Source organism: Pipistrellus kuhlii, unplaced genomic scaffold (assembly GCF_014108245.1).
Source record: "Pipistrellus kuhlii isolate mPipKuh1 unplaced genomic scaffold, mPipKuh1.p scaffold_m20_p_48, whole genome shotgun sequence".
NCBI lineage: Eukaryota > Metazoa > Chordata > Mammalia > Chiroptera > Vespertilionidae > Pipistrellus > Pipistrellus kuhlii.
In genome coordinates this window covers 264,429-289,837 of record NW_023425549.1, presented here as the reverse complement: position 1 = coordinate 289,837, position 25,409 = coordinate 264,429, and the positions used below count along the sequence as shown (strand labels likewise).

General features: G+C 56.9%; 2 protein-coding genes across 19 annotated transcripts; both read left to right on the top strand.

The window, feature by feature from the left end:
• The first annotated feature begins 927 nt into the window (after positions 1–927).
• On the top strand, positions 928–21,746 carry SETD1A (SET domain containing 1A, histone lysine methyltransferase). Of its 14 annotated transcripts, none has more exons than XM_036412816.2 (19): positions 1,863–2,009; positions 2,328–2,492; positions 2,702–2,797; positions 4,502–4,772; positions 6,050–6,171; positions 6,402–6,631; positions 6,872–7,709; positions 7,843–8,625; positions 9,107–9,283; positions 9,381–9,468; positions 10,392–10,549; positions 10,700–10,787; positions 12,602–12,934; positions 17,241–18,266; positions 18,635–18,807; positions 18,889–18,999; positions 19,171–19,290; positions 20,727–20,864; positions 20,931–21,746. In XM_036412816.2, the coding sequence occupies exons 2-19, from the start codon at positions 2,343–2,345 to the stop codon at positions 21,102–21,104; spliced, it is 5,076 nt and encodes a 1,691-aa protein (XP_036268709.1). In that variant the 5' UTR covers positions 1,863–2,009; positions 2,328–2,342; the 3' UTR covers positions 21,105–21,746. The 14 variants fall into 14 exon arrangements, with proteins under 14 accessions (XP_036268698.1, XP_036268697.1, XP_036268708.1 ...); XM_036412813.2 differs by having other exon boundaries at positions 10,676–10,787; XM_036412805.2 differs by lacking the exon at positions 1,863–2,009 and adding an exon at positions 928–1,584 and having other exon boundaries at positions 10,676–10,787; positions 18,635–18,999.
• Positions 20,966–25,321, top strand: HSD3B7 (hydroxy-delta-5-steroid dehydrogenase, 3 beta- and steroid delta-isomerase 7). Of its 5 annotated transcripts, none has more exons than XM_036412821.2 (7): positions 20,966–21,105; positions 22,696–22,867; positions 23,073–23,228; positions 23,505–23,613; positions 23,685–23,784; positions 23,915–24,073; positions 24,333–25,321. In XM_036412821.2, exons 2-7 carry the CDS (start codon positions 22,702–22,704, stop codon positions 24,774–24,776), a joined length of 1,134 nt encoding a protein of 377 aa, XP_036268714.1. In that variant the 5' UTR covers positions 20,966–21,105; positions 22,696–22,701; the 3' UTR covers positions 24,777–25,321. The 5 variants fall into 5 exon arrangements, with proteins under 5 accessions (XP_036268714.1, XP_036268713.1, XP_036268712.1 ...); XM_036412820.2 differs by having other exon boundaries at positions 20,967–21,105; positions 22,699–22,867; XM_036412819.2 differs by lacking the exon at positions 20,966–21,105 and adding an exon at positions 21,877–22,359 and having other exon boundaries at positions 22,699–22,867.
• Positions 25,322–25,409: the final 88 nt, after the last annotated feature.

Genomic DNA, 25,409 nt, shown 5'->3' with positions numbered 1-25,409 from the left:
CGTTTTCCTAAAAAATTTAAAAAATCCCAATCCTATCTCTCCTATTTTTATGGTGTGTCATCTTGAACAAGTACCCCTTTTCTCTTTTCCTGTTACTTAAAATGATAAGTGTGCATGGACACGGCTTCAAGGGCCTTTCCTATGTTTTTTGTTTTTGTTTTTTGATGCCTACATTAATCCTGCGGGACATCAATATCCATTTCAGAGTAAGAATCTGAAGCTGTGAGAGGTCAATGATTTGCCCAAGGTAATACAGCGAGAGATGTAGACAGAGATGTCTGAAACCTAAGGCATCCTCAGCTCAGGCAGAGGGGCCTCGGGGGGTATGCCATCGCCTGGAGACCAGAATACCCTGCGGCCAAGATAGAAATAAATGATGCTCAGCCTCAGGCGACCTTAGGCCCAGGGTCCCAGTGTAAGCCTGGAACGGTGCTGCCCTCGAGCGGCGAGACCGCGTAAGGATAGCCTCCACCCTATCCGTTGAAAACGACGGGCACTGGGACCATGGTGCGACCAGCTCACCTAGTTACTATAAACCGAGTTTACTTTTTGCAAGACCCACTCTAGGGTCTTTAAGCTCCACCGCGTTTATCATAAAACTTTAAGACCAGTAGTGGCCGAATACGGGCAGAATGCGGAAACCTCTGCAGGTCTCAGTCTCCACGTCCGCCAAGTGGGCATCTTGAGCAGCCAGTGACCCAAGGGGGATCACGAAAGGAAAACGCTCCCTGCATTAGGGTACGTGCGTCGCCAAACAGCCTGAGTCACCACTGATGGTTGTATTTTCCATCTCACGGGCGCCCCTCCCAGGCCGCCGGGTTTCGGTGGGTCCTACAGGAAGAGCCCCGCGACGCCGAGCCGCACGCAGGCCCCGCCCTCTGCGCAGGCGCCGCGGCCCCGCCCACAGGCTCGCAGATTCGTGAGTCCGGCTCCCCAGGATTACTCAGGCCCCGATGCTCAGCCGGAAATTCTCATGGGAGCTTTGAGCCATAGCCACTTGCCTCGGGTCGGAATTGGACAGTCCCCTGAATTGTACTAGGAAGAAAGTCCAGGGAAGTGGCTGACTTGCCTACAGGGCTTGCCTAAACAGGCACCACTTTCTTGACTTCACCAAAGCGGGCAAAGGGAGGCAAGAGCTGGGGCCAGGACCTGTGGCGAATCTGCAGCCTCCTGGACGTTTGGCCGCGCAAGAAAGGGGCAGGCAAGAGGAGCAGAGAAGCCCGCGTCTCGTCCACCCATTCGCCCCGCCCGCCTGACGAATCTGCGCCCGTTCAACGCGCCACTCAAATCTCCCCAGCTCTGGCTGGCCTCCTCCCTTCGCCCCGCCCCCTTTTCCTCCGGGATTAGTCGCTGCTTTCGTCGCCACCGATTCGTCAACGGCCCCAGGCCAGAGCAGCTGGATAGCCGTGGTGAAGCCCACTCTGCGGGGGATGCGGCCAATCTCCAGGCTCCCTAGGCTGCAATTCTCAAGCCTCCTAGGACGCCGGCCGAGGCGAAACCGCTATCCTAGGCCCCGTTGGTCTCCCAGTGGCGCCCGTGGCGAAAGTGCGAATGTCGACGCTGTGCCTGCTGGGCCTCGCGCAGGTGGCGGTGGTGTTTGGTGCGCGCGCCGGGGAGGTGGTGGTGGGGGGGCGCCGCCGCCGCCACCGCTGCGGGGCCGGGTCTCGCTCTGCCGCCGCCGCCGCCGCCGCCTCGCGCCACTGAGGTGCCGCGCGGGGTGGGGGGAGGGGGAGCCGCTCGACACGAGCGGGTGAGTGGGGCCGCGCCGCGCGTGCGCGGAGATGGGGGGGGGGCAGAACGCACCGGGGCGGGAGGAGAGGGCAGCGGTGCGCGTTCCCCTACCCCCCACCCCCCCGCCCAGATTCGGGGCCGAAGCCGGGTCTCGGGCTCGGTCTCGCGGTGTTTCCAACGCCCCGAATAGGTGCCACCTCTTGGCGAGAGGATCGGGGCGCGGGGACCCGAGCGGGTGTGTGGGAGCGGGAGCCGGGCTTGGCCCGGGCCGCTGGCCGGTGAGGAGGCGGGAGGGGGCGGGGCCTGCCAGGGGGCGGGGGAGGGGTCTTGCTCTGAGGGCAAGTGGGGCGCGCGCTGGGTAGAGCTGGGGGCACGAGATGGGCCTGGTGGTCTGAGGGCAAGAGTTGAGAGGTGGAGAGAATGTGTTGTTACGGTGATAGAGTGTGTACTTGGAAAATCTGGGGGAGCTGCGGGTCATGGTGAGGTGTGGAAATGGGGGTGATGAGAGACCCTGGAGCCTGGGCTAGTCGGTGAGGGGCAGCAAGGCAGTCAGGCCTAAGATCTGAACCCCCTTGTGTATTCCTTTCTTGTAACAGTGTAAATGAGCAAAGATGGATCAGGAAGGTGGGGGAGATGGGCAGAAGACCCCGAGCTTCCAGTGGCGAAACTACAAGCTCATTGTGGACCCTGCCTTGGACCCTGCCCTGCGCAGGCCTTCTCAAAAGGTGTACCGCTACGACGGAGTCCACTTCAGTGTCAACGTGAGTGCCCAGGCCTTTCCTTGCCATCTAGGAACCTCCAGGCCCATTCTCCTGGTGGCTCTGTTCAGCACCCAGACCTTCCCTATGCAGAGCCTGCCTTCTTAAAAAGTAGTTAACCAGCACCCAACTCTTTTGCATATGGGTCTCCAAATGGGCTTAGAGCGTGGTTTCACCTTGAGCTGTCTTTCTGTTCCTGCTTTCCTTCCTAGGACTCAAAGTATATCCCAGTCGAAGACCTCCAAGACCCCCGTTGCCATGTCAGGTCCAAAAACAGAGACTTCTCCCTCCCAGTCCCGAAGTTTAAGGTATGTGTCTGCTGGTGTCTTGGAGGGGTGGCCCTTGGAGGGTGTGGAGGCTCCATCCTGGCAGTCCAGTCTTAGTGTCGCTGAATAAGACAGTTTTCCAATGCAAGGATCACAGCCACATCTAACAGGCTGTGAAGCTGAGTTGTTCTGGACAGGAACTCTGTCTTCTAGAAAGGCATGGCTGAGGTGTCCCAAACAGGGGTGTTGACTCCTTGAATGATATAAAGACGTGTTTTGCCGCTTTACTTCCCACTCTGTATTCCTAGACAGTCTATGTGTTCCTTGGCAGTGCTCTTTCTGATACCCCAGTTTCCCAACAAATAAGGGAGCGATAAGGCCAGGGACTCCATCCCTGAAATCCTCCGTTCCTCACCTCTCCTTGGGCCATTTGATCCTCCATTTTATGCCAGAAGATGCCCCTGTTTCTTTCCAGGCAGGGTACTCAACAGGCCTGGGGCTGGGCCTAGAAAACTGGTGGTTCTTGGTTTCTCTCACTAATTCTTTATTCACTTTTAAATAAATCATTTGTGGGGTGCCCTGGCCCCTTTTTTCACTTTGTACACTTTCCCTGGACAATCTCTTTCACATCCGTTACTTTGACTATTACCAAAATGTTCATGACTTCTAAATCTCTGTTTCTAGCCAAGATCAGTCTCGAACTTCAAACATGTATGCCTGATAGTGGGAAGCTCCATCTGGATGCCCCACAAACATCTCAGATTCAAGACATCCAAACAAATGATCTTTACCCCTTTAATCCTGCTCTTCCCCCATTTACTTAGCTGCCCAAGCTGGAAACCCGGAAGGCATCCTATGATTCTCCTTTCCTTTATCGCATAATCTGTTGCAAAGTTCTGCTGACCCTTTTTCCTAAACCATTTTGTGTTAATTATTCTATTCCCATTGCCATCTCTTTAATACATACTCTTGTATTCATTTCACCTGGTTTCCTTGCTTCTATTCTCTTCGTTTAATGTTCCACCCTGCTGTCATTGTCGCTTTAATTTTACTCTTATTTTACTTTGGTTGCCAAATCCATGTTTTTGTGCATTGACATTTAAGATTGTTGAGCTGGTCAAGCCTCATCTCCTGATTGATACTGCTCACCTGTGTTCCATCCTCTATACACTCAGTTTCTGGGAAATGCTGTTATTTCATAATGTCACGTAATTACAGTAAGTCCTTGTAATTTTGGTGAACTCCTATGTATCCCAAAAGCCCAATATGAATGACACCATCTGTATGAATGCTTCCCTGCCTTGTCTCTGAACAAAGTTTCTTTTTCTGGACTCCGAAACACCTCTGTACACCTCTGCCGACACCTACTGCCATGTCATAACTGCATGTGACTCTGTCTTGTCTGTTTTTCTGACCAGTAATCTTTTTTTCATCTCTATATTCCTAGTGCCCAGTCTATCCATGGTAATTACTTAGTAAATGCTGAGTTAGTGAGATTTCTTTACATCTAGTTTCTTCCATGTGTGTTTATTTCTCAGTTCATACCTTTCTTTTCCTGGTTCTTGCCATTATTCCATGATGAAAAGAATTCTAGAGAGAGAGGGGTCTCTCTTCTGCTGTCCCTGGTTGCGGTCCCTTGCCCTTTCCTCTTATTTCCCAGTCCTATCTCTCTAATCTCATGGATCTCTAAAGTTCCCCAAGGAAAAAGTATCACTACCCCAGACTTAGCGCTTGTCCTCTCCACAGCTGGATGAGTTCTATATTGGACAGATCCCTCTGAAGGAAGTGACTTTTGCAAGACTAAATGACAACGTGCGGGAGACCTTCCTGAAGGATATGTGCCGGAAGTATGGCGAGGTGGAAGAGGTGGAGATCCTTCTTCACCCCCGTACTCGCAAGCACCTGGGCCTGGCCCGAGTGCTCTTCACCAGCACTCGAGGAGCCAAGGAAACGGTCAAAAACCTCCACCTTACCTCCGTCATGGGCAACATCATCCACGCCCAGCTCGACATCAAAGGTAAGGGTGTCCTGCCTGCAGCCAAGGCTGGGCTCTGGCAGAGATTGTACCTGTGGATCCGCTTGGAGTCAGGCATGTGAGCAGGTTCATGACTCCGTATCTGAAACTCGTGGGGCCAGATGGGTTTCTGAAGTCAGAATTTTACAAAGGGGGATTATGGGAGTCATATTTTGTGTATGTATTCAGCATCATTGGGGCTATACTAGCTTACGGCTTTTTTTATAAGAAAGTGTATGAAGGGTCACACTAGGTTGGATAAATAAAAACAAAAGTAAATAGCCCTGGCTGGCTCAGCTCAGTGCAGGGGTCTCAGGTTTGATTGCCAGTCAGTGGCATGTACCTCAGGGCATGTGTGCGAGGCAACCAGTGGACATATCTCTCTCTCTTCTCTTCTCTTCTCTTCTCTTCTCTTCATCTTTCTTTCTCTCTTTCTACCCCCCCCCCTTCACTATCTTTGAAAAAATCAGTGGCAAAAATATCCTCAGGTGAGGATTAAAAAACAAACTAGAGTAAATAGCTTCAGCTCAGGTTTTGACACTAAATTCCCCAAAATACTAGGTTTTGAAACTTTGGACGGAGAGTTAGAGACCTGTGTATTGCTGACAGGTGAGTGGAGGAGCAGTCTGTGTCAGGGATAACGGAAGGGTAGGGGTTGTGGCACTGCCATCTAAAGGAGGCAGCTGTGGCATTAGCCAATTTGCAAGTCCTCTAAAGGGCGATAGAGGACTAATATGGCCAAATAATCTGTTTGTGTGTTTTTTGTTTTTTTGAAGAAAGAAATCAAAGTTTTTTGTGTGTGTGTGTGTGTTTTTTATCAGATCTCATGATTTAAAAATTTTACATCCCTCTACTCCCCCCAAATTTAAGTGATTATGTAAGGCCAATAAAATTTTGTTTCTGTGACCCTGAGCTTATGGGATGAAGAATATGATAGGTTCTAGCGTTCGATGACCTGGGTCTGATTAGAGTTCTGCTCCTCACCGACTCTGCAGGCCGGTCTTTACCCCGTTGAGTAGGTTCCTGATGCTTTTCCCTCTGCTGACCATTCAGTGCAGTAATTCATGTAGAAGAAACCGCGCAGTGTTGTACTCTCTGTCGTTTGTAGTAGTTGTTACGTGGAGATGACGTAGAAGGTCCCAGATGCAGAGAGAGGAGAGAAGAATTGAAGTCCCAAACCCAGGATCAGCTTGAGGCCTGAGGAATAAGTGGGAAAACCATGTTAGGAAGGAGTTGTTTTCTCCGTCTGACTCTGCTGGTTCCCATTTTTCTCCTCCTAGGACAACAGCGAATGAAGTACTATGAACTGATTGTCAATGGCTCCTACACCCCCCAGACAGTGCCCACTGGGGGCAAGGCCCTGAGCGAGAAGTTCCAGGGCCCTGGTGCAGCCACTGAGACGGTGAGAAGCTTGTGGTTGCCATAGCCCTGGCCATGCAGGCACAGTCCTTGAGTACCAGGACCAGTCTTTGGAGGGCTCTGGGCTTCACGTTAAGTATAGGAAGAGCCAAGAAAAGATGCCTAGATGCTTTCCAATGACAGGGACCTGGGATTCAAAGTTTGGGGAAGGGTGAATTGTTAAATGGTAATTGATCCTTTTTCCTTTCTGCCTACTCCACTCTCCCCTTCCAGACTGAATCCCGCCGCCGCTCCTCCTCTGACACAGCTGCCTACCCAGCAGGTCCTGCTGCGGTGGGCACTCCTGGCAATGGCACCCCCTGCTCCCAGGACACAAGCTTCTCCGGCAGCCGGCAAGACACCCCATCTTCCTTCGGCCAGTTCACCCCTCAGTCCTCCCAAGGAACCCCCTACACCTCTCGGGGCAGCACCCCCTACTCTCAGGACTCTGCCTACTCCAGCAGGTACAGGGTAAACACCCTCTGGGTCCCCAGATTCTGGGAGCTGCCACTGGAAAGAAGAAACCAGTAGAAAAGGGAGTTGGGAAGAATTTGTCCCTGTTTTCAGGGAACTCACTCCAGCCGGGAACCCGGCAGCATTTCCATCTCCTCTGGGACAGCGTAGAGGGCTTGGGACTGGGAACTGGGACCCTCGGGTTTGGTCATACGGAGCTAACCCAGCTCACTCCCGCGTCTTCTCTCCAGCACCACTTCCACCTCCTTCAAGCCCCGGCGGTCAGAGAACAGCTACCAGGACTCCTTTTCCCGCCGCCATTTCTCTGCCTCTTCGGCCCCCACAACCACCGCTGCAGCCATTTCTGCCACCACTGCAGCCACCGCCACATCCTCCACCTCTTCCTCCTCATTGTCCTCGTCCTCCTCGTCCTCATCCTCCCATTTCCGTGGTTCTGACTCAAACTACCCGGCATATTATGAAAGCTGGAATCGCTACCAACGCCATTCTTCCTACCCACCCCGCCGGGCCACTCGGGAGGAGCCCCCCGGGGCGCCTTTTGCTGAGAACACAACTGAGCGCTTCCCACCTTCCTACACCTCCTATTTGCCCCCTGAACCCAGCCGCCCCGCTGACCAGGACTACCGGCCTCCTGCCTCAGAGGCTCCGCCCCCGGAGCCCCCAGAACCTGGTGGAGGGGGTGGTGCCGGGGGGCCCAGCCCTGAGAGAGAAGAAGCTCAGACCTCCCCCCGCCCAGCTTCGCCCGCCCGCTCCGGCTCCCCAGCCCCAGAGACCACCAATGAGAGCGTGCCCTTTGCTCAGCACAGCAGCCTGGACTCGCGCATTGAGATGCTGCTGAAGGAGCAGCGCTCCAAGTTTTCTTTCCTGGCCTCTGACACAGAGGAGGAGGAAGAGAACTCGGCCGCAGGCCCTGGGGCGAGGGACACAGGGATTGAGGTGCCTTCTGGTTCGGGTCACGGGCCCTGCACGCCGCCTCCAGCCCCCGCTAATTTTGAGGATGTGGCGCCTGCAGGGAGCGGGGACCCAGGGGCCACCCGGGAGTCTCCCAAGGCCAACGGACAGAACCAGGTGAGTTGGGCTCGGCCAGCGGAGGTACCTGAGTCGAGGGGGCAGGGTTGAGCCCAGAGGGGGAGGGAAGGAAACTAGATGAGAACAGATTTGAGAAGCAGCCCAGGGAACACCCTCCTCTGCACCCCTACAGGCTTCGCCGTGCTCTTCTGGAGAGGACATGGAGATCTCCGATGACGACCGGGGCGGCTCACCCCCTCCGGCCCCAACGCCCCCCCAACAGCCTCCCCCTCCGCCCCCACCGCCCCCTCCTCCTCCTCCCTACCTGGCTTCCCTTCCCCTTGGCTATCCCCACCAGCCTGCCTACCTCCTCCCACCCCGACCTGATGGGCCACCGCCCCCCGAGTACCCCCCGCCTCCTCCGCCACCCCCCCACATCTATGACTTTGTGAACTCCCTAGAGCTCATGGATCGACTCGGGGCTCAGTGGGGAGGAATGCCCATGTCCTTCCAGATGCAGACCCAGATGTTAACTCGGCTCCACCAGCTGCGGCAGGGCAAGGGCTTGACTGCTGCCTCGGCAGGTCCCCACGGCGGGGCCTTCGGGGAGGCCTTCCTCCCGTTCCCGCCCCCTCAGGAGGCGGCCTACGGCCTGCCCTACGCTCTGTACACACAAGGGCAGGACGGCCGAGGGGCGTACTCCCGGGAGGCTTACCACCTGCCTCTGCCCGTGGCCGCTGAGCCCCTGCCCTCCTCTTCAGTCTTGGGAGAGGAGGCCCGACTACCTCCAAGGGAGGAAGCAGAGCTGGCGGAGGGCAAGGCCCTGCCGTCAGCGGGCACTGTGGGCCGCGTGCTGGCCACCCTCGTCCAGGAGATGAAGAGCATCATGCAGCGAGACCTCAACCGCAAGATGGTGGAAAACGTGGCCTTTGGAGCCTTTGACCAGTGGTGGGAGAGCAAGGAAGAGAAGGCCAAGGTGAGGGCCAGGGCCGGGGCCTGGGTGAACTTGGGGCTCCTTGCGGGGAGTAAACCTCTTGCTTCTCCAAGCTACCCAGCTCAAAAGAGGAGGGTGATCGAGGCACGTGGACTGGCCTGGGACACTGGTCGGACAGGGAATTGGGCCGGGAGGGCAGTAGGAAAGCCTGAGCTTGAGAGTCTGAGGAGCTGTCCTGGCTCCACTGCTGACTTGCAGGGGACAAGGCCCTTCAGTATCTGGACTTGGGTCTTCAGTGCCCCGCTCTGTGAGGGGGAAGGATAGTGCGCTTCCTGAGGTTGATGGGACTGAGTGAGCAGGTTCTGGGCAGCACGCCACCGGGGCTGGTCGGGGGGTATGGCATGGTGTGATCGGACGGAGGAGAGAGTAGATGCCGTCTGTTTTCCTGGGCCCGGGAGTAGTTCCAGGCAGGAGACAGGAGGGAGCACCTGGGCTCTGAGGCTCAGTCCCCTTCTGCCCGCAGCCATTCCAGAATGCAGCCAAACAGCAAGCCAAGGAGGAAGATAAAGAGAAGACAAAGCTCAAAGAGCCCGGCCTGCTGTCCCTCGTAGACTGGGCGAAGAGCGGGGGTACCGCAGGCATCGAGGCCTTCGCCTTTGGGTCAGGACTGCGAGGGGCCCTGCGGCTGCCTTCTTTCAAGGTACCCAGGACTGGGGTCTTGCCTAGTAGGAGGGGACAGGGCATCCCCCCTCCTTGGGTTTGAGGTGTAAATGGACCTTGTCTCTTCCCACCCCCAGGTAAAACGAAAAGAGCCTTCAGAAATTTCAGAAGCCAGCGAGGAGAAGAGGCCCCGGCCTTCCACTCCAGCCGAGGAAGACGAAGATGGTGAGTGGGAAGGTTGGGTAGAAGGAGAAAGGGGAAAGGTTATTAGATTCTGACAGGAAAGCAAGAGGCAGGGTTAACGGTGTCTTAAAGGCAAAGAGCCAAGTGGAGATTTTGGTAGAGGGTTAAAAGAAAGTGGTTTTGCCCTAACCAGTTTGGCTAGGTGGATGGAGAATCCGCCTGTGGACTGAAGAGTCCCAGGTTCGATTCTGGTCAAGGGCATGTACCTTGGTTGCAGGCACATTCCCAGTAGGGGGTGTTGCAGGAGGCAGCTGATTGATGTTTCTCTCTCATCAATGTTTCTAACTCTCTATCCCTCTCCTTTCCTCTCTGTAAAAAATCAATAAAATAGATTTTTAAAAAATAAAAGTAAATAAAGCAGTTTTGAGAGTGGTGAAAAGCTTCAGATGCGACCATGCTGGATTTTAGTTATGGTTTTTACACTGGTATATTGATTTACATTTTCTGTATTTTAATTTTCCTTTTATAAAATGGAAATAATAACATTCACCTCTAAAGATCACAGAATTTCAAGGTTAAATAGGTTAAGCTCTATGCCTTCTACCAGTTGGTCTAAGTTTAAGTGTTGGTTGACAGCTTGTGTCTAGAAAACTTCCTTATTGAGTCCGATCTGCTTCCTGGAAACCCATTGGCCTTAGCAGTGTTTCTTGGGCCAGGCATCTGCCTCTTCCATCCCACCCAGAGAACAGTGAGAGATAAATGAGTGTGATATGTTTAAACTGGAAAATAGAAGGTATTGCTGAGGGCTTTGCGCTGAGCGTCAGCTTCTTGTCTATAAAACGAGGTCTGTCTGTGGGGCTGGGAGGAAGATCAGTGACAGTGTGTGCACAGCTCCTTTCACGGGGTCGAGAAATGGTAACTTACTGCTGACGGTGACTTGTCCTAACTGCCACTCGCCCGCCTAGACCCTGAGCGAGAGAAGGAGGCTGGAGGGACAGGACGTCCGGGGACCAAGCCCCAAAAGCGCGATGAAGAGCGAAGCAAGACCCAGGGCAAGCACCGCAAGTCCTTTGCTCTGGACAGCGAGGGGGAGGAGGCATCCCAGGAGTCCTCCTCGGAGAAGGTGAGCAGCCAGGGCGCCGCTCCCGGCCCGGAGCCTGCTTCCTGGGGTGCTGTGCCAGGCCGCTTCCCTCTGGGCTGGCACCCAGGCAGTGTGCCCTATAGCAGGCCAGATGCCCTTTCCTGTGAGTCCCTATTTGTCCCTTTCCTTGAGGAGGACGAGGAGGAGGAGGAAGATGAGGAAGATGACGATCATGAGGAAGCCATGGATACTGCAAAGAAGGAGGCAGAGGCATCAGATGGTAAGCACAGACAGTACAGTAGAATCCTGGCTTGGGGAGAAAGGGGTTCGGCCACCTGCCTCATCCTATTCTGAACCCACGTGTTGCTGCTGGATTTGTTGGCCACCGTTGTCCTCCCCCAGAACAACTCTTTTAGCTCTCCCTTTTGGCACCCTTAGCTCATGTAAACAACGACCCCAGTACCCAGAGTGTTCCCTCCTGCTTACTCCGCTGCTGAAACAGGGCTTCCCCTGAAGACAGCCCCGCAGAGCCTCTCTCTTTCCAGGCCCTGGAAATAAGAGTGCGCTCTCCGGCTGCCCTCAGATGCTACCAGAGCCAGCCTTTCTGTCTCTGAGCGCTGCTCTTCCTTTAAGGCCCCGTTCTGAGCGTGTCTCCCTCTTCCCCTGCCGCTGCCATTACCAGGCGCCGTTGTGCTCTTTGGTTGAATATTTGTTCGTTCCTCCACGTTTATTGAGGCGTGGGTACATGGTTAGTCTTTCTTTTCGTTCCTTTGTTTAGAAATATATAGGGTAGGGGAAAAGTCAGGTTTACAGTTGTTTGTACAGTAATGCAAAAGAATAAGAAAAGAATAAACTGTGCTTCACATTCTCGCAACTTGTAAACCTGCTTTTGCTCCACCCTGTATATTGAGCCCCTGTTCTGGCAGGCACTGTTGTAGGTGTTGGGGACACCCCAGTGGCCAGGACAGATGGGATTTCTGCTTTCGAGGTGCTCATGATCAGTTGGTGACAAACAAGTGAAGAGAGAGTTTTTGAGATACAGATGTGTGTTTTGAAGAAGATAGAATAGGTGAATGAGGCAGAGTAGTGGGTGGGAGAACTGGGGAAAGATGGACTGTTTATGTCTGATGGTGCCATTTCTGCAGAGGCCAGAACGGGAGACTGGTGGTCTGAGAGCCTCTGCTCAGTGAAGTGCGGGCCGAGCTCCCGGCCGGGACCGGGGTGTGTGGCCCTGCACATCCGCTTGGGCTGGACATCTTCCAGTTTCTTGAATTGTCGCCTGAGATCCTGCTATGCTGCCCTCTCACTTAGGGGCTACAGCTGTTTTGAATGGTTTTCCTGTGTCCATTTCCATTCTTCCCTCCATTCCCAGCCTTTTTCCAGCCTATTGATGGAAATTGTCCCTAAAATGCACACTGGACTTTCTGTAAAGTCTTTTCCTGGCTCCCTGTTTTCCACAAGGTGACTCCTCAGCCTGACACTTCAGGTCATTCATAATCCCGCTCTTGTGTGTCTGTTTGGGATCATCTTGTCATCTTCCAGACCCTCCCTGGCCACCAGTGCCTTCTATTCTAGTTTACCCAATTACGTTCCTCAAAGACTGCAAAATTCTTCATTCTTAGGGCCCTTACAATGTATTACCGTGTCCTAGAAATACAGAGCATGTAACAGCCCTAAGCTTATTCCACCTGGAGTCCAGCAAGTGTCTCTAAGAACCGCTGTGGGGAAAGCTTCGGTAGTTCAGAGGACTCTCACCAGTCTCTCAGCACCTCATCTTCTCTTAACCTGACATCCCTGCTCAGCCCATGTCTGGCTGCTGAACTCCTACTTGTCTGTCTGGATTCGCCATCTCCTTCACAGGGGTGCCTTCCTTGACGCGGCCCTCCAGGCAGAAGTCAGGGTTTCCCTTTGCCAGGCTCCCCAGCCCTTCCCGCTGAGGCTTACACAGTGGGAGTGAACTGTGTGCCGACCCAGCTCCTCGAGGCGGGCTTCCCAGCGCCTCGCACAGAGCCCACCGCATCCACAGTATGAGTCAGTGACGGAGCCAAGTGCGGGTCTTCCCGCCTCGCCTGATTGCCCCTTCTGGATTTCCAGGCGAGGACGAGGGAAGCGATTCGTCCTCCAAATGTTCTCTGTATGCTGACTCAGATGGTGAAAATGATAGCACCTCGGACTCAGAGAGTGGCAGCTCGTCCAGCTCCTCATCTTCCTCATCTTCCTCCTCATCGTCATCATCGTCATCCTCATCTGAGTCCTCTGAAGAAGAAGAGGAAGAAGAGCAGCCAGCAACCACCTCCTCAGTGTCACCACCTAGAGACGTCCCTGTGCCCCTGCCAGCACCGGTGGAGGAACCCAAGCCAGAGAGGACTGCGGGCTCCCCCATCACCCCGCTCCCTGAGCAGGAGAAGTCTCCAGCACGGCCTGCAGGTACGTGGTGTGAGTGACCGCATTCCGGGCCAGTAGGTCGGAGAAAGAGCAGTAGGCTGGAATGAGGTAGGTATTTGAGAGTAGTGAGAGTTTGGATGTGAAATATGTGGACCCTAGAACAGCGGTCGCCAGCCTTTCGTACCTCACGGACCAACACCGGTTGGCGACCGCTGCCCTAGAAGGATGTCTGGGATGAGATGGGCCAGAGCTTATAGTCCTTTTTTTTTTTTTTAATATTCTATTGATTTTTCACAGAGAGGAAGAGAGAGGGATAGAGAGTTAGAAACATCGATGAGAGAGAAACATCAATCAGCTGCCTCTTGCACACCCCCTACTGGGAATGTGCCCGCAATCAAGGTACATGCCCTTGACCTGAATCGAACCTGGGACCTTTCAGTCCTCAGGCCGGCGCTCATTCCACTCAGCCAAACCAGTTTCAGCGAGCTTATAGTCTTATAAGAGACAGGTGGGCAAAGGGGAGCCAGCAGAGGCTGAAAGGAGGGATCAGGTAGGCGGGAAGGAAAGTGGGAAGCTTGGAGTTTGTGAAGGAGGCAGTGGCTGTGTCAGCAGACCACCAGAGAGGTTGTAAGATAGGAAAAGTGTCTGTTGGATTTGGCGGTTAGGTCACTGGTGACCTTATCAATTTCACAGAGTGGATCGGACTGGAGCCAAGTTATGGGAGTGAGGACAGGCAATAGAGATAACCAATCTTCTGGGAGGGTAGACTAGTCTTGTGAAAGGAAAGAGAATTGAGGGTTGTAATTATGTTAGCATTTATGTCTCCTGCATGCCCTGTACTGGGGATTGAGCCCGAAACCCAGGTGTGTGCCCGTGAACAGAATTGAACCCGGGACCCTTCAGTCCGCAGGCCCACGTTCTACTCACTGAGCAAAACAGCTAGGGTTTTTTGTGTGTGTTTTTTTAATTATTATTATTTTTAATATATTTTTTTACAGAGAGGAAGGGAGAGATAGTTAGAAACATTGATGAGAGAGAAACATCGATCAGCTGCCTCCTGCACATCCCCTACTGGGGATGTGCCTGCAACCAAGGTACATGCCCTTGACCAGAATCGAACCTGGGACCTTTCAGTTTGCAGGCCGACGCTCTATCCACTGAGCCAAGTCGGCTAGGGCAATCCTCACAACATTCTTATTCCCATTTTACAAATGAGGACTTCGAGGTTTAGTGAGATACCCAAGGTCACCCAACTGGGATTGGAGAGACAGCAAGAAGCAGGGTTGTGGCGGGTTAGGTGAGACTTGAGCATGTTCATACCTGAAGGGAACAGGGGGAGATGAGCCAGGAGATAGCATGTGTTGGCATGGGGAAAGGGTGTCCTCTGGGTCCGATGCTGATCTGTCTGTGAGTAGGAGGTAAGGCGGTGTGAGGTTCATACCTGAAGGCCCCTTTTTTCACTTTGCAGTAGGAAAGTGGGACATCTTCTGAGGCAGAGGTGGCTGGGTGGAGTAGAAGCCTTGGGAAGAGAAGGTAGTGGGAGCGAGGATGAAAGCTGACTGGATTTGCCACAACTCAGAAGCCCTGCTGAGGCTGGGGTCATGGGTCAGGGTGGGGTAGAGTTAGGGTTGGGGTCTGCAGGAGAGAGGCGGTAGAAGGATGTAGGAAGTTCTGTGAACGAAGAGGACAAAATGAGAGCCCCTGCAATTTGGGCATGAGAAAGAAAGACGTTACCTTAGCAGGAGGGTGATAGGCTGGAGCGAGAGAGAAGGATGGGAAATGGAAAAGGTTCAGTGGGCCTGGGCCAGTGCGACTCAGTGGTTACAGTGTCACCTCACACCAAAGGTCTCGAGTCTGATTCCTGGTCAATGGCACGTACCTGGGCTGCAGATTTGGTCCTTACTCAGGATCAGGGCACATGTGGGAGGCAATTGTAGTTTCTCTCAATCGATGTTTCCCTCTCTCTCACTCTCCCCCACACCTCCCGCCCCCTCTCTCTGAAGAGCAATGGAAAAAACACCTTCAGTGGTGAGGATTAACAAAAAAGAAAGAAAAGGTTCGGACGGATTGTGGTCAGAAGGTACGGAGTCAGAGTGTAAGTTTCAGGTGGAGCTAGTCCGGAAGGTGACAGTCAGGTGTGTGGCTGCGGAGGTAGCTGAGGAGGGAGGCGGCCACTGGAGATGTGAAATGGGGTAAGTAGGTGGGACATCAGAGTTCCTGAAATAGATGGCAAGGGTGGGAGAGGGCAAGACCGTTACGCAGATCCCTTAGTTTTTAGGAAATGATAGGGAAATGCAAGTTACCACGGACACACTGACCAGAGGACCGTGTGGCCCAAAGGGACCCCACAGACAGGCCTGCTGCCGTTAGCACTTGCTTTTCTTCTGACTTCCAGTCTGGTTCCTCCTGCAGATGAATTTCCTCTGCCACAGAGAGCCCCCTCCTGTCCCAGAGCCTTCCTCCAGGGAGTTCCTGGCTGGGCTGGCTGGGTCGGGCAGCCATCCGTTAACGGGGGTCAGTCATACAGTAGAAACTGGCTTCTGGGAGGTGGTAAACTAGGAAGGTGCCAAAGGCTGTCTCCCTAAGTGAAAGGCGCGGAGGGGAATGTGTGTGAAGGAGCTGAGCCAGGAAGGGAATTGCGTTTCTAAGAGCCAGGCTTCTGGAGGGCAGAGTGGGTCAGGCTGAGAGGATGGGGGGGCGGGAGGGGGCTGTCCCAGAACGTTGGGGAGAGTGATGAGAGGACTCGAACTGGAGCACCTGGGACGAGCACCACAGGCCTTGCTGGCTCAGAGTGGACACCAGGTGGAGCCCGGAGCCTTAGGAAATGCAGGCAGAGCTTCCTGAGGTTGCCAGATCGGGGAACATCTGTTAAGGCTTTGGACACATGTGGTCACTGCCTGCTCTGCCCGGCCTGGCGCTGGCTGCCCTGGAGCTCTGTGAGTGGCAGAGCTAGATATGAGTCCCAATGCAGAGCGTCCAGCTCAGCGTGGGGCAGTGGGAAGAGTACAAACAGCTCTGGCTGCCGGTGTGGATCTTACTCACATTTGCTAGCTGTGTGGCCTTGGCATGTTATTTCCCTCTCCCTGCCTCAGTGTCCTTTTCCGTCAAATGGGGCTGACAACATACCCATTTCCTAGAGTGGTTGCGAGAATTAAATGAGTTTCTATATGTAAAGGGCTTGGATTAGTGCTTGGCATAAAACATCAGCTATTAGTCGGTGCAGCCAACCTGAAGACAGACAATGGAGAACCACCAGTCTCTAGTCCTGAGAGGAAGGTGTTACCGGTGTTTGAGGAAGGCGGGAAGCCTTCAGAAAGGAGGTGGCATTGAGCTGAGCCTAAAAGCTGATGCAGTTTTCCCAGCAGGCAAGGGGAGAGGCATTCCGAACCGAGGCAGCTGTCAGCAAAGCGGAGGTCTGAAAGGCCAGCTTAGGTGGCTGACACCTAGGACGAGAGGGCAGAGCGTGAACTGGCCTCAGGATTGTCTGATGGTCTGCAAGACGCGCTGCCCCGGGAACGGGCTGTCGTGCACTGAGCAGTGTTGAGACCCCTGCGTCTGCAGCAGATTTGGGGGGGGCGGGGCGGGATCCCAACAGCGAGGGTGTGCTTCCTCCGGGGGCGGTTATTAGGGGAGAGACAGCATGGCCTGTTCAAAGACAGTTCCCCTCCCTCAGGTACCCTTGTCCTTGGATCTTAGCTTCACCTTCAGCTTCTTTAGGGGGGACTTCAGGACCCTCCTCACTTGGCTAAACCCCCTGTGATGTTTGGGGGAGGGGGGTGGAGGAAGGCACGTTTTATAAAGTATTTTATCACAAAGATTCAGCTTATATTGTGTCTATTTCACCTCACTAAAGAGAGAATACTGTTTGTGGTAGAAATGATGGGTGCTTTAACTCAGACCTGGCTCACTGTAACCTCATACATGCAGCTGGCAAAAATGGTCTTGGTCTGTGTGCCTGCTGGTCGGAGGCAGTTCTGTCACCACCGGGCTTGGTTAAAAGGCTGGAGTCTGAGTTTGGCTGTGAATTGTCTCCTGTCATTGTGTCCATCGCACTGGGAGCTGAGCGCAGGTGTCTGCTGTGTGCGCGGGGGGACGGGAGTGTGAACGGACAGTAGAAGCTGTCCTGTGTCCTGTCGGGAGCCCGGTGCGCTGCGGCCGTGCAGGCGAGACAGGTGGCGTGTTCCCTGCGCGGTGTCCGCTGGCAGCGGAGAGCTGAGTGCAGCCTGTTGAAAGGCGGCGGGGTGTGGACTCCGCGGTGAGGCTGGCCAGCTGCAAGCTCGTTACGAATCAGTCTTGTGTGCTGGGCCACGAAGCTGAGCCTCTCCCTTCCCTGTGCTTCCTTCCCTAGGTTCCGCCGAGGAGCCAGCACCCAGTGCGCCCCAGCCTCCCCCAGAGCCCCCGGCTGGCCCTCCAGCCTCTGCCGCCTGCCCTGACGAGCGCCCCTCCTCTCCGATCCCCCTCTTGCCCCCACCCAAGAAACGCCGGAAAACCGTCTCCTTCTCTGCTGTGGACGAAGCGCCGGCCCCGGAACCTTCCCCAGCGGCCCCCCAGCAGGTCAAGGCTCCTGGCCCCGCCTCCCGCAAAGCCCCCCGGGGCGTGGAGCGGACCATTCGCAATTTGCCCCTGGACCACGCGTCTCTGGTCAAGAGTTGGCCTGAGGAGGTGTCCCGAGGAGGTCGGGGCCGGGCCGCAGGCCGAGGGCGCTCTGCCGAGGAAGAGGAGGCTGAGCCGGGGACAGAAGTGGACCTGGCGGTGCTGGCCAACCTGGCCCTGACCCCAGCCCGACGTGGGTTGGCTGCCTTGCCTATTGGCGATGACCCAGAGGCCACAGAGACATCGGACGAGGCAGACCGCCCGGGCCCTCTGCTCAGCCACATCCTACTGGAGCACAACTATGCCCTGGCCATCAAGCCTCAGCCCTTCCCGCCGTCCCCTCGGCCGCTGGAGCCCGTTCCTGCCCCTGCCGCCCTCTTCAGCTCCCCGGCAGATGAGGTCCTGGAGGCCCCCGAGGTGGTGGTGGCTGAGGCCGAGGAACCAAAGCAGCAGGAGGAGGGGGAGGAGGAGGAGGAAGAGGAGGAGTCCGAGTCGTCTGAGAGCAGCAGCAGCAGCAGCAGCACCGGGGAGGGGGCCATCCGGCGGCGCAGCCTCCGCTCCCACACTCGGCGCCGGAAGCCGCCCCCGCCGCCCCCTCCCCCACCGCCTCCCACCTTTGAGCCCCGCAGTGAGTTTGAGCAGATGACCATCCTGTATGACATTTGGAACTCAGGCCTGGATCTGGAGGACATGGGCTACCTGCGGCTCATGTACGAGCAGCTGCTGCAGCAGACAAGCGGGGCCGACTGGCTTAACGACACCCACTGGGTCCATCACACCAATATCCTGACCCCGTGGCGGCCTTCCCGGGAGGGGGGCGGGCTTTCCTGAGGTCGCAGCTGGGCAGTGTTCTCTTCAGACAACTTGTGTCTGCGTTTCTCTTCCTCCCTCTCCACTTCTTTCTGCCCCCGCCCTTCAGCCTGGGTCTTTCCCATCTGGCTACCGGGGTATCTTCTTTTCTGCCTCCCAAAGTGTTCCTGGCAGAAAAGGTGGCCTAAGACTGACTTCTCTCATCTTTCTGTACTCCTTGTACCAACTATGCTCAGGGCCAGTTACCCTTTCCGTGGGCTGGGACTCAGGGACGGGGGAGTGGGGCCCCAGGGACCTGGCCAGTGTGGGACCCGTTCTCTTCCTTAACACCCCCTGCACTCACCAACCTGAGCACTCCAAAACGCAAGCGGCGGCCCCAGGATGGGCCCCGGGAGCACCGGACGGGCTCCGCCCGCAGCGAAGGCTATTACCCCATCAGCAAGAAGGAGAAGGACAGGTACCTGGACGTGTGCCCTGTCTCAGCCCGGCAGCTGGAAGGGGCGGACACTCAGGTGAGGCCCTGCCCTGATCTATGCCCACCGGCATCCTCTTCCCACTGCTTCTCCGTCACGTGCTTCCGTCCTGTTCTCCAGGGGACTAACCGTGTGCTGTCGGAGCGCCGGTCTGAGCAGCGGCGGCTGCTGAGCGCCATCGGCACCTCGGCCATCATGGACAGCGATCTGCTGAAGCTAAACCAGCTCAAGGTGAGGAGCGGGGACTCCAGGAGGAGAGAGGCCAGTGGAAGGGCAGCATCATGGGGTTCCCTAGGGGTGCGGAGGGGTGAGTGGCTGGAGCTCCCCCTGCCCTGGGATGTGCAGGAAGAGCCGGAGACAGGTTGGGGAGCATCCAGCAGCAGTCTACCCTCTGCCCTCTAGTTCCGGAAGAAGAAGCTCCGATTCGGCCGGAGCCGGATCCACGAGTGGGGTCTGTTTGCCATGGAGCCCATCGCAGCCGATGAGATGGTCATCGAATATGTGGGTCAGAACATCCGCCAGGTGAGGAGTCCCACACCCAGCTCCCAGCGCAGTGGCACCTGGGATGCTGACATGAGACCCATCCAACCCTCTGGACAAAGCCCCACATGCCTCCTGCCTCCAAGGCTCAGCCATGGAGCCACTTCTTCCCTCCCTCCCTCCCTCCCTCCCTCTCCTCCCTCCCTTTCTCCTTCCCTTCCTTGCTGGTAATGGGTACTAGTAGAGCAGTAAACTAGATGTTAATGATGCAGCAAGAAACAAGGCTAGTACCTCTCCCTTTAAGGACCTCCGTTTAGCGGGGAGACAGGCACTGAACAGTAACTACAGTGAGAGGTGTTTGCTTGGTACAAAGGGGGCGTTCAGAGACCGGGCGGCTGGGACACCGGTTTACACCAGGACCTAAAGGGTGTCGAGCCCCCCAGTCTCGGGTGAGGGAGGTGCAAGGAGGGCCCGGGTCAGGCAGGGAGGGACCTGCGGCCGGAGGGCCAGGCTCCCCAGAAGTGAGGAGCCACAGGAGTAAGTTGGGGCCCACGGAGAGGACAGTTGCTGTAGAGTCAAACAGGAGAGGACCCGGGAGGTTGCAGGCTCCCTCTGGCGGCAGTGTGAGGAGAGAACTAGAGGCAGCAGTGCGGTGGGAGGGGGCTGCTGCAGAGACCCCAAAGGAGGGTTCCTGGGCGAGGCGGGCAGCCAAGGTCACAGAGTCTATGGGTCCAAGGTAGCTGGCAAGACAGGCTCTGCAGAGGGCGGGCACGGGGGTGGGGGGGTTGAGGCCATTTCTCAGGGCGCTGCCTCTAACAGCTGGGAGTGAGCCGCCAGTGAGGGGAGTGAGGAGGGGGAGCAGATGTGCGATCAGATGAGTTCCAGTCGGAGCCTCTAGAGGAGGACACCCAGCGGCTCCTGAGGTGGATTTGGCAGCAGATGGAGGTTTGGGAGACCAGCACTGAGCCGGCCGCCCAGGCCTGGGAGAGCGCGTCCATGGGGAGAGCCAGAGGCTTTAGCGCCCGTTTTCTGGGAAACAGCAGTTGCTCCTCATGCAGGAACCTGGGTCCTAATGTGGACAACCAGAGCAGCCAGGGGGGCCTGTTTGGAGGGGGGTCCTGGGAGAAGAGAGGAGTAGAATTCAGCCCGCGGAGAGACCACTGTCATCTTGGGAACGCCCACAGCCCCACGGTAGATGGGGAGCCAGGCAGACCCTCCAGGAGCAGCCAGTGCCAATGTCCCTGGGGTCCTCTTTGGGGGGCTTACAGTGGCAGTGAAGGCGTAGGGGGCTGGCCATTAGGGGGCGGGCTCCTGGAAGCAGTCAGGAGTGTCCGCAGGTGGCGTCAGTGGGAGCCAGAGAGCTACAGACCCAGGACAGGTCCTTTGGCCCCAGGATGGCGGCTGGGAGGCTGTGCGGACCCCCAGTCACAGGGGCTGCCCTCTGAGGGGCAGCTCCCTGACCGCACTCCTCCTCCCAGATGGTGGCCGACATGCGGGAGAAGCGCTACGTGCAGGAGGGCATTGGCAGCAGCTACCTGTTCCGGGTGGACCACGACACCATCATCGACGCCACCAAGTGTGGCAACCTGGCGAGGTTCATCAACCACTGCTGCACGGTGCGCTGGGGCCTGGCGGGGGCGGGGGGCGCCGGTGGACACCGCTCACTCTCCTCCCTCCTGCAGCCCAACTGCTACGCCAAGGTGATCACCATCGAGTCCCAGAAGAAGATTGTGATCTACTCCAAGCAGCCCATCGGCGTGGACGAGGAGATCACCTACGACTACAAGTTCCCGCTGGAGGACAACAAGATCCCGTGTCTGTGCGGCACGGAGAGCTGCCGGGGCTCCCTCAACTGAGGTGGGCAGCGGCGCCCACACCCCTATTTATTCCCCTGGTGCCCTGAGCTCCCAGCACCCAGCCTTAGTGGGCTCAGGAGGGCCCACGGGCCCCCATCTCTGAGTAAGGAGTTGGGCCCCTGAGCCCCGCAAGGGAGCCTCAGTCCCTAAGGCAGTGTCTGCCTCCCGTCACCCCTGCCCCCCACCCTAATTTTTTTCTTTGCGGAGAAGAAGCTGTAAATGTTTTGTAGCTGCCAGCAGCTGTTTCCTGTGGAAACCGGGGTGCCAGCCTGTATAGATCCTGTTCTTGGGGGCCGCACAGCCCTCTTGCTTTGTGTTAATGGGGACTTCCCTTGTGTGCCCTGTGTGCACCCCTCCCCAGTTTAGGGGTCTCTAGGGGCAGTGGCCATGTTCTCCCCCTGGGGAGGGGGGCCCTGTGCCTCCCAGTCCTGGGGACTCCGTGCCTGGAACCCTGCCTCGTCTTCTGTTCCTGCCAGGCCCTGTGGGTCACCCTTCTGCCCTGGTGTCTGCCAGCTCTGGTTGGGCCAGGCCAGGATGGTGGGGGGAGCGGGCCCTTCCTGTTGGGCTGGATTGTACATATGTTAATAGCGCAAACCCAATGCCACATTTTTATAATTGTGATTAAACTTTATTGTACAAAAAGTGCTTGGTCAGTATCTTTGGGAAAGAGCGGGGTGGGGTGGGGGTTGAGGTCAGGGTGGGGAAGTGAAGAGGGGAAAGTGGGTGGCCTGGAGTTGGGGCGGGTAGAGGGGCTAAGGGGCAAGAACCCGGACCCGCAGACAGCCACCATTGCTCTGGGCCACCTGATGGGCTGGAACAGCCACTAGAAATCCCCAGCAAGGCCAGCCACACCGCCAAGGTCAGCCCTTCCCAGAACCACAGCTGCTGCTGGGCTTCTCCCTCCTGGGAAATCCAGCGAGAGGCAAGGACTGACATCATGCAGGAGTGAGGTCACTCTGCCCATCCCATCCCATCCCATCCCTTCCCCCAAGCGCCGCAGTGCCCATGCAGCAGGTTTGGGCTTTCCCGACCCCCTTCCCCAAGTTCCTTGCTGGAACCAGATGCCAGTGGAGCCCAGTGGCCACCAGGGGGGGCCCTGTGGCTAGAGTAGGAGAGGAGGGGTGGAGGCTGTTCCTGGAATGGCCAGGAGGGAGGAGCGAGCGGAAGGGGACAACCATTTATCGCTGGCCCTGGCCGGAAACGAGAGAAGACCAGCTCTGGTGGCTAGTGTGGGCACCTGGGACTGTGGCTGCAGGTAGGCAGAGCTGATATCTGAGGTCCCCTTCCCTAGCCCCAGCCCTGCCCACCTCCCTCTACCCTCCCTCTCTCCTTCCCTCCCCCACTGTTTATCCCAGAACCTCCCCTCCACCTCAGACACGGAGTCCTTCCTGCAAGCCCGGACCACTTCTCAGTAACCAGGTAGCAGGGTCAGAGGGCAGGTGGCCTGGCTGCTGCACCACTAGGGACAGTTGTAGCCCCCGGTCACCGCTCCAGTCCCCTAGGCTAGAGGCCCCTTCACGGAACAGGTGGGCTGCTGGTGCCGGGCAGGCAGCACACCGCAGGAGCTCAGGGGAAGCAGCGTCTCTCCCAGCAGGACATGGCAGACTCCGCACAGGCCCAGGAGCTGGTCTACCTGGTCACAGGGGGCTGTGGCTTCCTGGGGGAGCACGTGGTCCGAATGCTGCTGCAGCAGGAACCCCGGCTCCGTGAGCTGCGGATCTTTGACCTGCACCTGGGTCCCTGGCTGGAGGAGCTGAAGACAGGTGATGGTGGAGGGGAGCTGGGGGGACGGGGGGCGTGGACTGGCTTCACTGGTGGAAAGGGTGATGCCTGTTTGTGTTCTCGGTTGCGCAGGAATGGGGCGAGTGAGTCACACTGGAAACATGTGGCTCCCAAGGGTGTAGGCTGAACCAAACAGCTGACATGGGCTCAGCTCTGACATTGCATCTGGCCGCCCATCCCTACCAGGGCCAGTGCAGGTGACTGCCATCCAGGGGGATGTGACCCAGGCCCACGAGGTGGCAGCGGCTGTGGCTGGAGCCCACGTGGTCATCCACACGGCCGGGCTGGTGGACGTGTTTGGGAGGGCCAGTCCTGAGACCATCCATGCGGTCAACGTGCAGGGTGAGGTATTCCCCCACCGTTCTTCAGACTGGCCCATGGCCTGATCTGGACTGTGTGCGCCTCCCCCCGCTAGACCTTGACCTCTGTGATTCTCCTGCGTCAGTCAGTCCTGTGTGCACTCCTGTCCCTGTAATAGAAGGCCGGCCCTCACCAACTTGCGTGGTTTTCCCTGGACATGGGGGAGGAAGCCATATGCCTTCATCGAGATTTGGGATGGGAAGGGGAAAGACATGGAAAGGGAGAGAGGTTCAGTTCGGACACACCCCGCCTCCCCAGGCACGAAGAATGTGATTGAGGCTTGTGTGCAGACTGGAACACAGTTCCTGGTCTACACGAGCAGCATGGAAGTTGTGGGGCCCAACATCAAAGGCCACCCCTTCTACAGGTGAGCTGGGTTCCCCCCTATGCTCTAAGAGCCCATCTCCCCTCAGCACTGAGTCTTCTCTCCCCCACTAGGGGCAATGAGGACACCCCGTACGAAGCGGTGCACAGACATCCCTATCCTCGCAGCAAGGCCCTAGCTGAGCAGCTGGTCCTGGAAGCCAATGGAAGGAAGGTGAGACGAGGAGACGCAGAGCCACGCCAGCCGGCTTGTGTCCTGCCCTGGCACCTCCCCTCCATTCCCAGCCGGAAGAGGGCAGGCCACCGGCTCCTAGGTATTAGCAGTGCCTACCTTTTGTTGCCAGGTCCGTGGGGGACTGCCCTTGGTGACATGCGCTCTGCGTCCCACCGGCATCTATGGTGAAGGCCACCAGATCATGAGGGACCTCTATCAGCAGGGCCTGCGCCTGGGAGGCCGGCTCTTCCGGGCCATCCCAGCCTCTGTGGAGCACGGACGGGTCTATGTTGGTGAGGCCCGGGGAGGCAGGGGGAGGCTGCATGGGTCAGGAAGGGGTGCAGTGTGTACCCTGCATGGAAGAGTGGCCTGTACATGGGCTGGGGCAGACCAGATGTGGCCTCAGGGAAACGGCATTCTTGCAAGTTGGGAAGGCAGACAAAAACATCATAGGCTGAGGGAGAGGAGAGGGGCAGCACCTACATGGGCCCAAAGAGTAGGTGGCCTGGGAGAGCAGCAGCTGCATGCATGATCACAGGGACACTCAGGGGCATGTCCACCCCTTCCCTCTGGCAGGCAACGTGGCCTGGATGCATGTGCTGGTGGCCCGGGAGCTGCAGGAGCGAGCGGCCTTGATGGGCGGCCAGGTGTACTTCTGCTATGACAAGTCACCCTACAAGAGCTACGAGGACTTCAACATGGAGTTCCTGGGCCCCTGTGGACTCCGGCTGGTGGGCACCCGCCCGCTGTTGCCCTACTGGCTACTGATGCTTCTGGCCTTCCTCAACGCCCTGCTGCAGTGGCTACTGCGGCCACTGCTGCTCTACGCGCCCCTGCTCAACCCGTACACCCTGGCCATGGCCAACACCACCTTCACCGTCAGCACCGACAAGGCTCAGCGCCATTTCGGCTACGAGCCCCTGTTCTCATGGGAGGAGAGCCGGACCCGCACGGTTCGCTGGATGCAGACCATGGACAGCTCGGCCCAGTGACGGTGGAGCTGGGCTGGAGCCCAGCGGACACATCCATCCAGGCCCCGACAGTGGGGAGGCTGCGCTCTGGAGCCGGAGGTCTGGTCCTGGAGCCTCACGGGAAACCACGAGCACCGAGTCCGTCCCGCCGCTCTCAGTTCTGGGGCAGGTGCCTCCGCTCCACCCGCCTGCTGTCTGGCTGGCGGGCTCGGATTTCCTCATGTTCTCACTGCCACCCACTGGCTTTCCAAGCAGGAAGGGAGGACACATTCCACAGGCCGCCTCTGGCCTTCCACCATCCCTGCCGGACGCAGGCCCGGGCTCAGAATGAAGGCCTTCTGGCTCCTCTACCAGCTTGTCCCTCGGGGAGGGTCACATGCCATTATTTTAATTGTTTAATTAAAACATCACCTTTTAATTCTCCTCAGTGAAAGCTGAGGAAATCCGCATTTTCACTTCTTCCCACCCCTGTGCCCACATGTAGTTCCTGCCATATTGTGAGGTCTCTGCTGAGGGTGCCCCAGAAACTGTACCTGCCATGCCCTGGATTAAAACTCCTTTATCTACATCTGTGTCCGGCGCCTGCCCAGCCCCCGGCCTGCCTCCCCGAGCGGCCCTCCCCGCGCGCCGCCCCCTGTGCGGACAGAAGGAAGT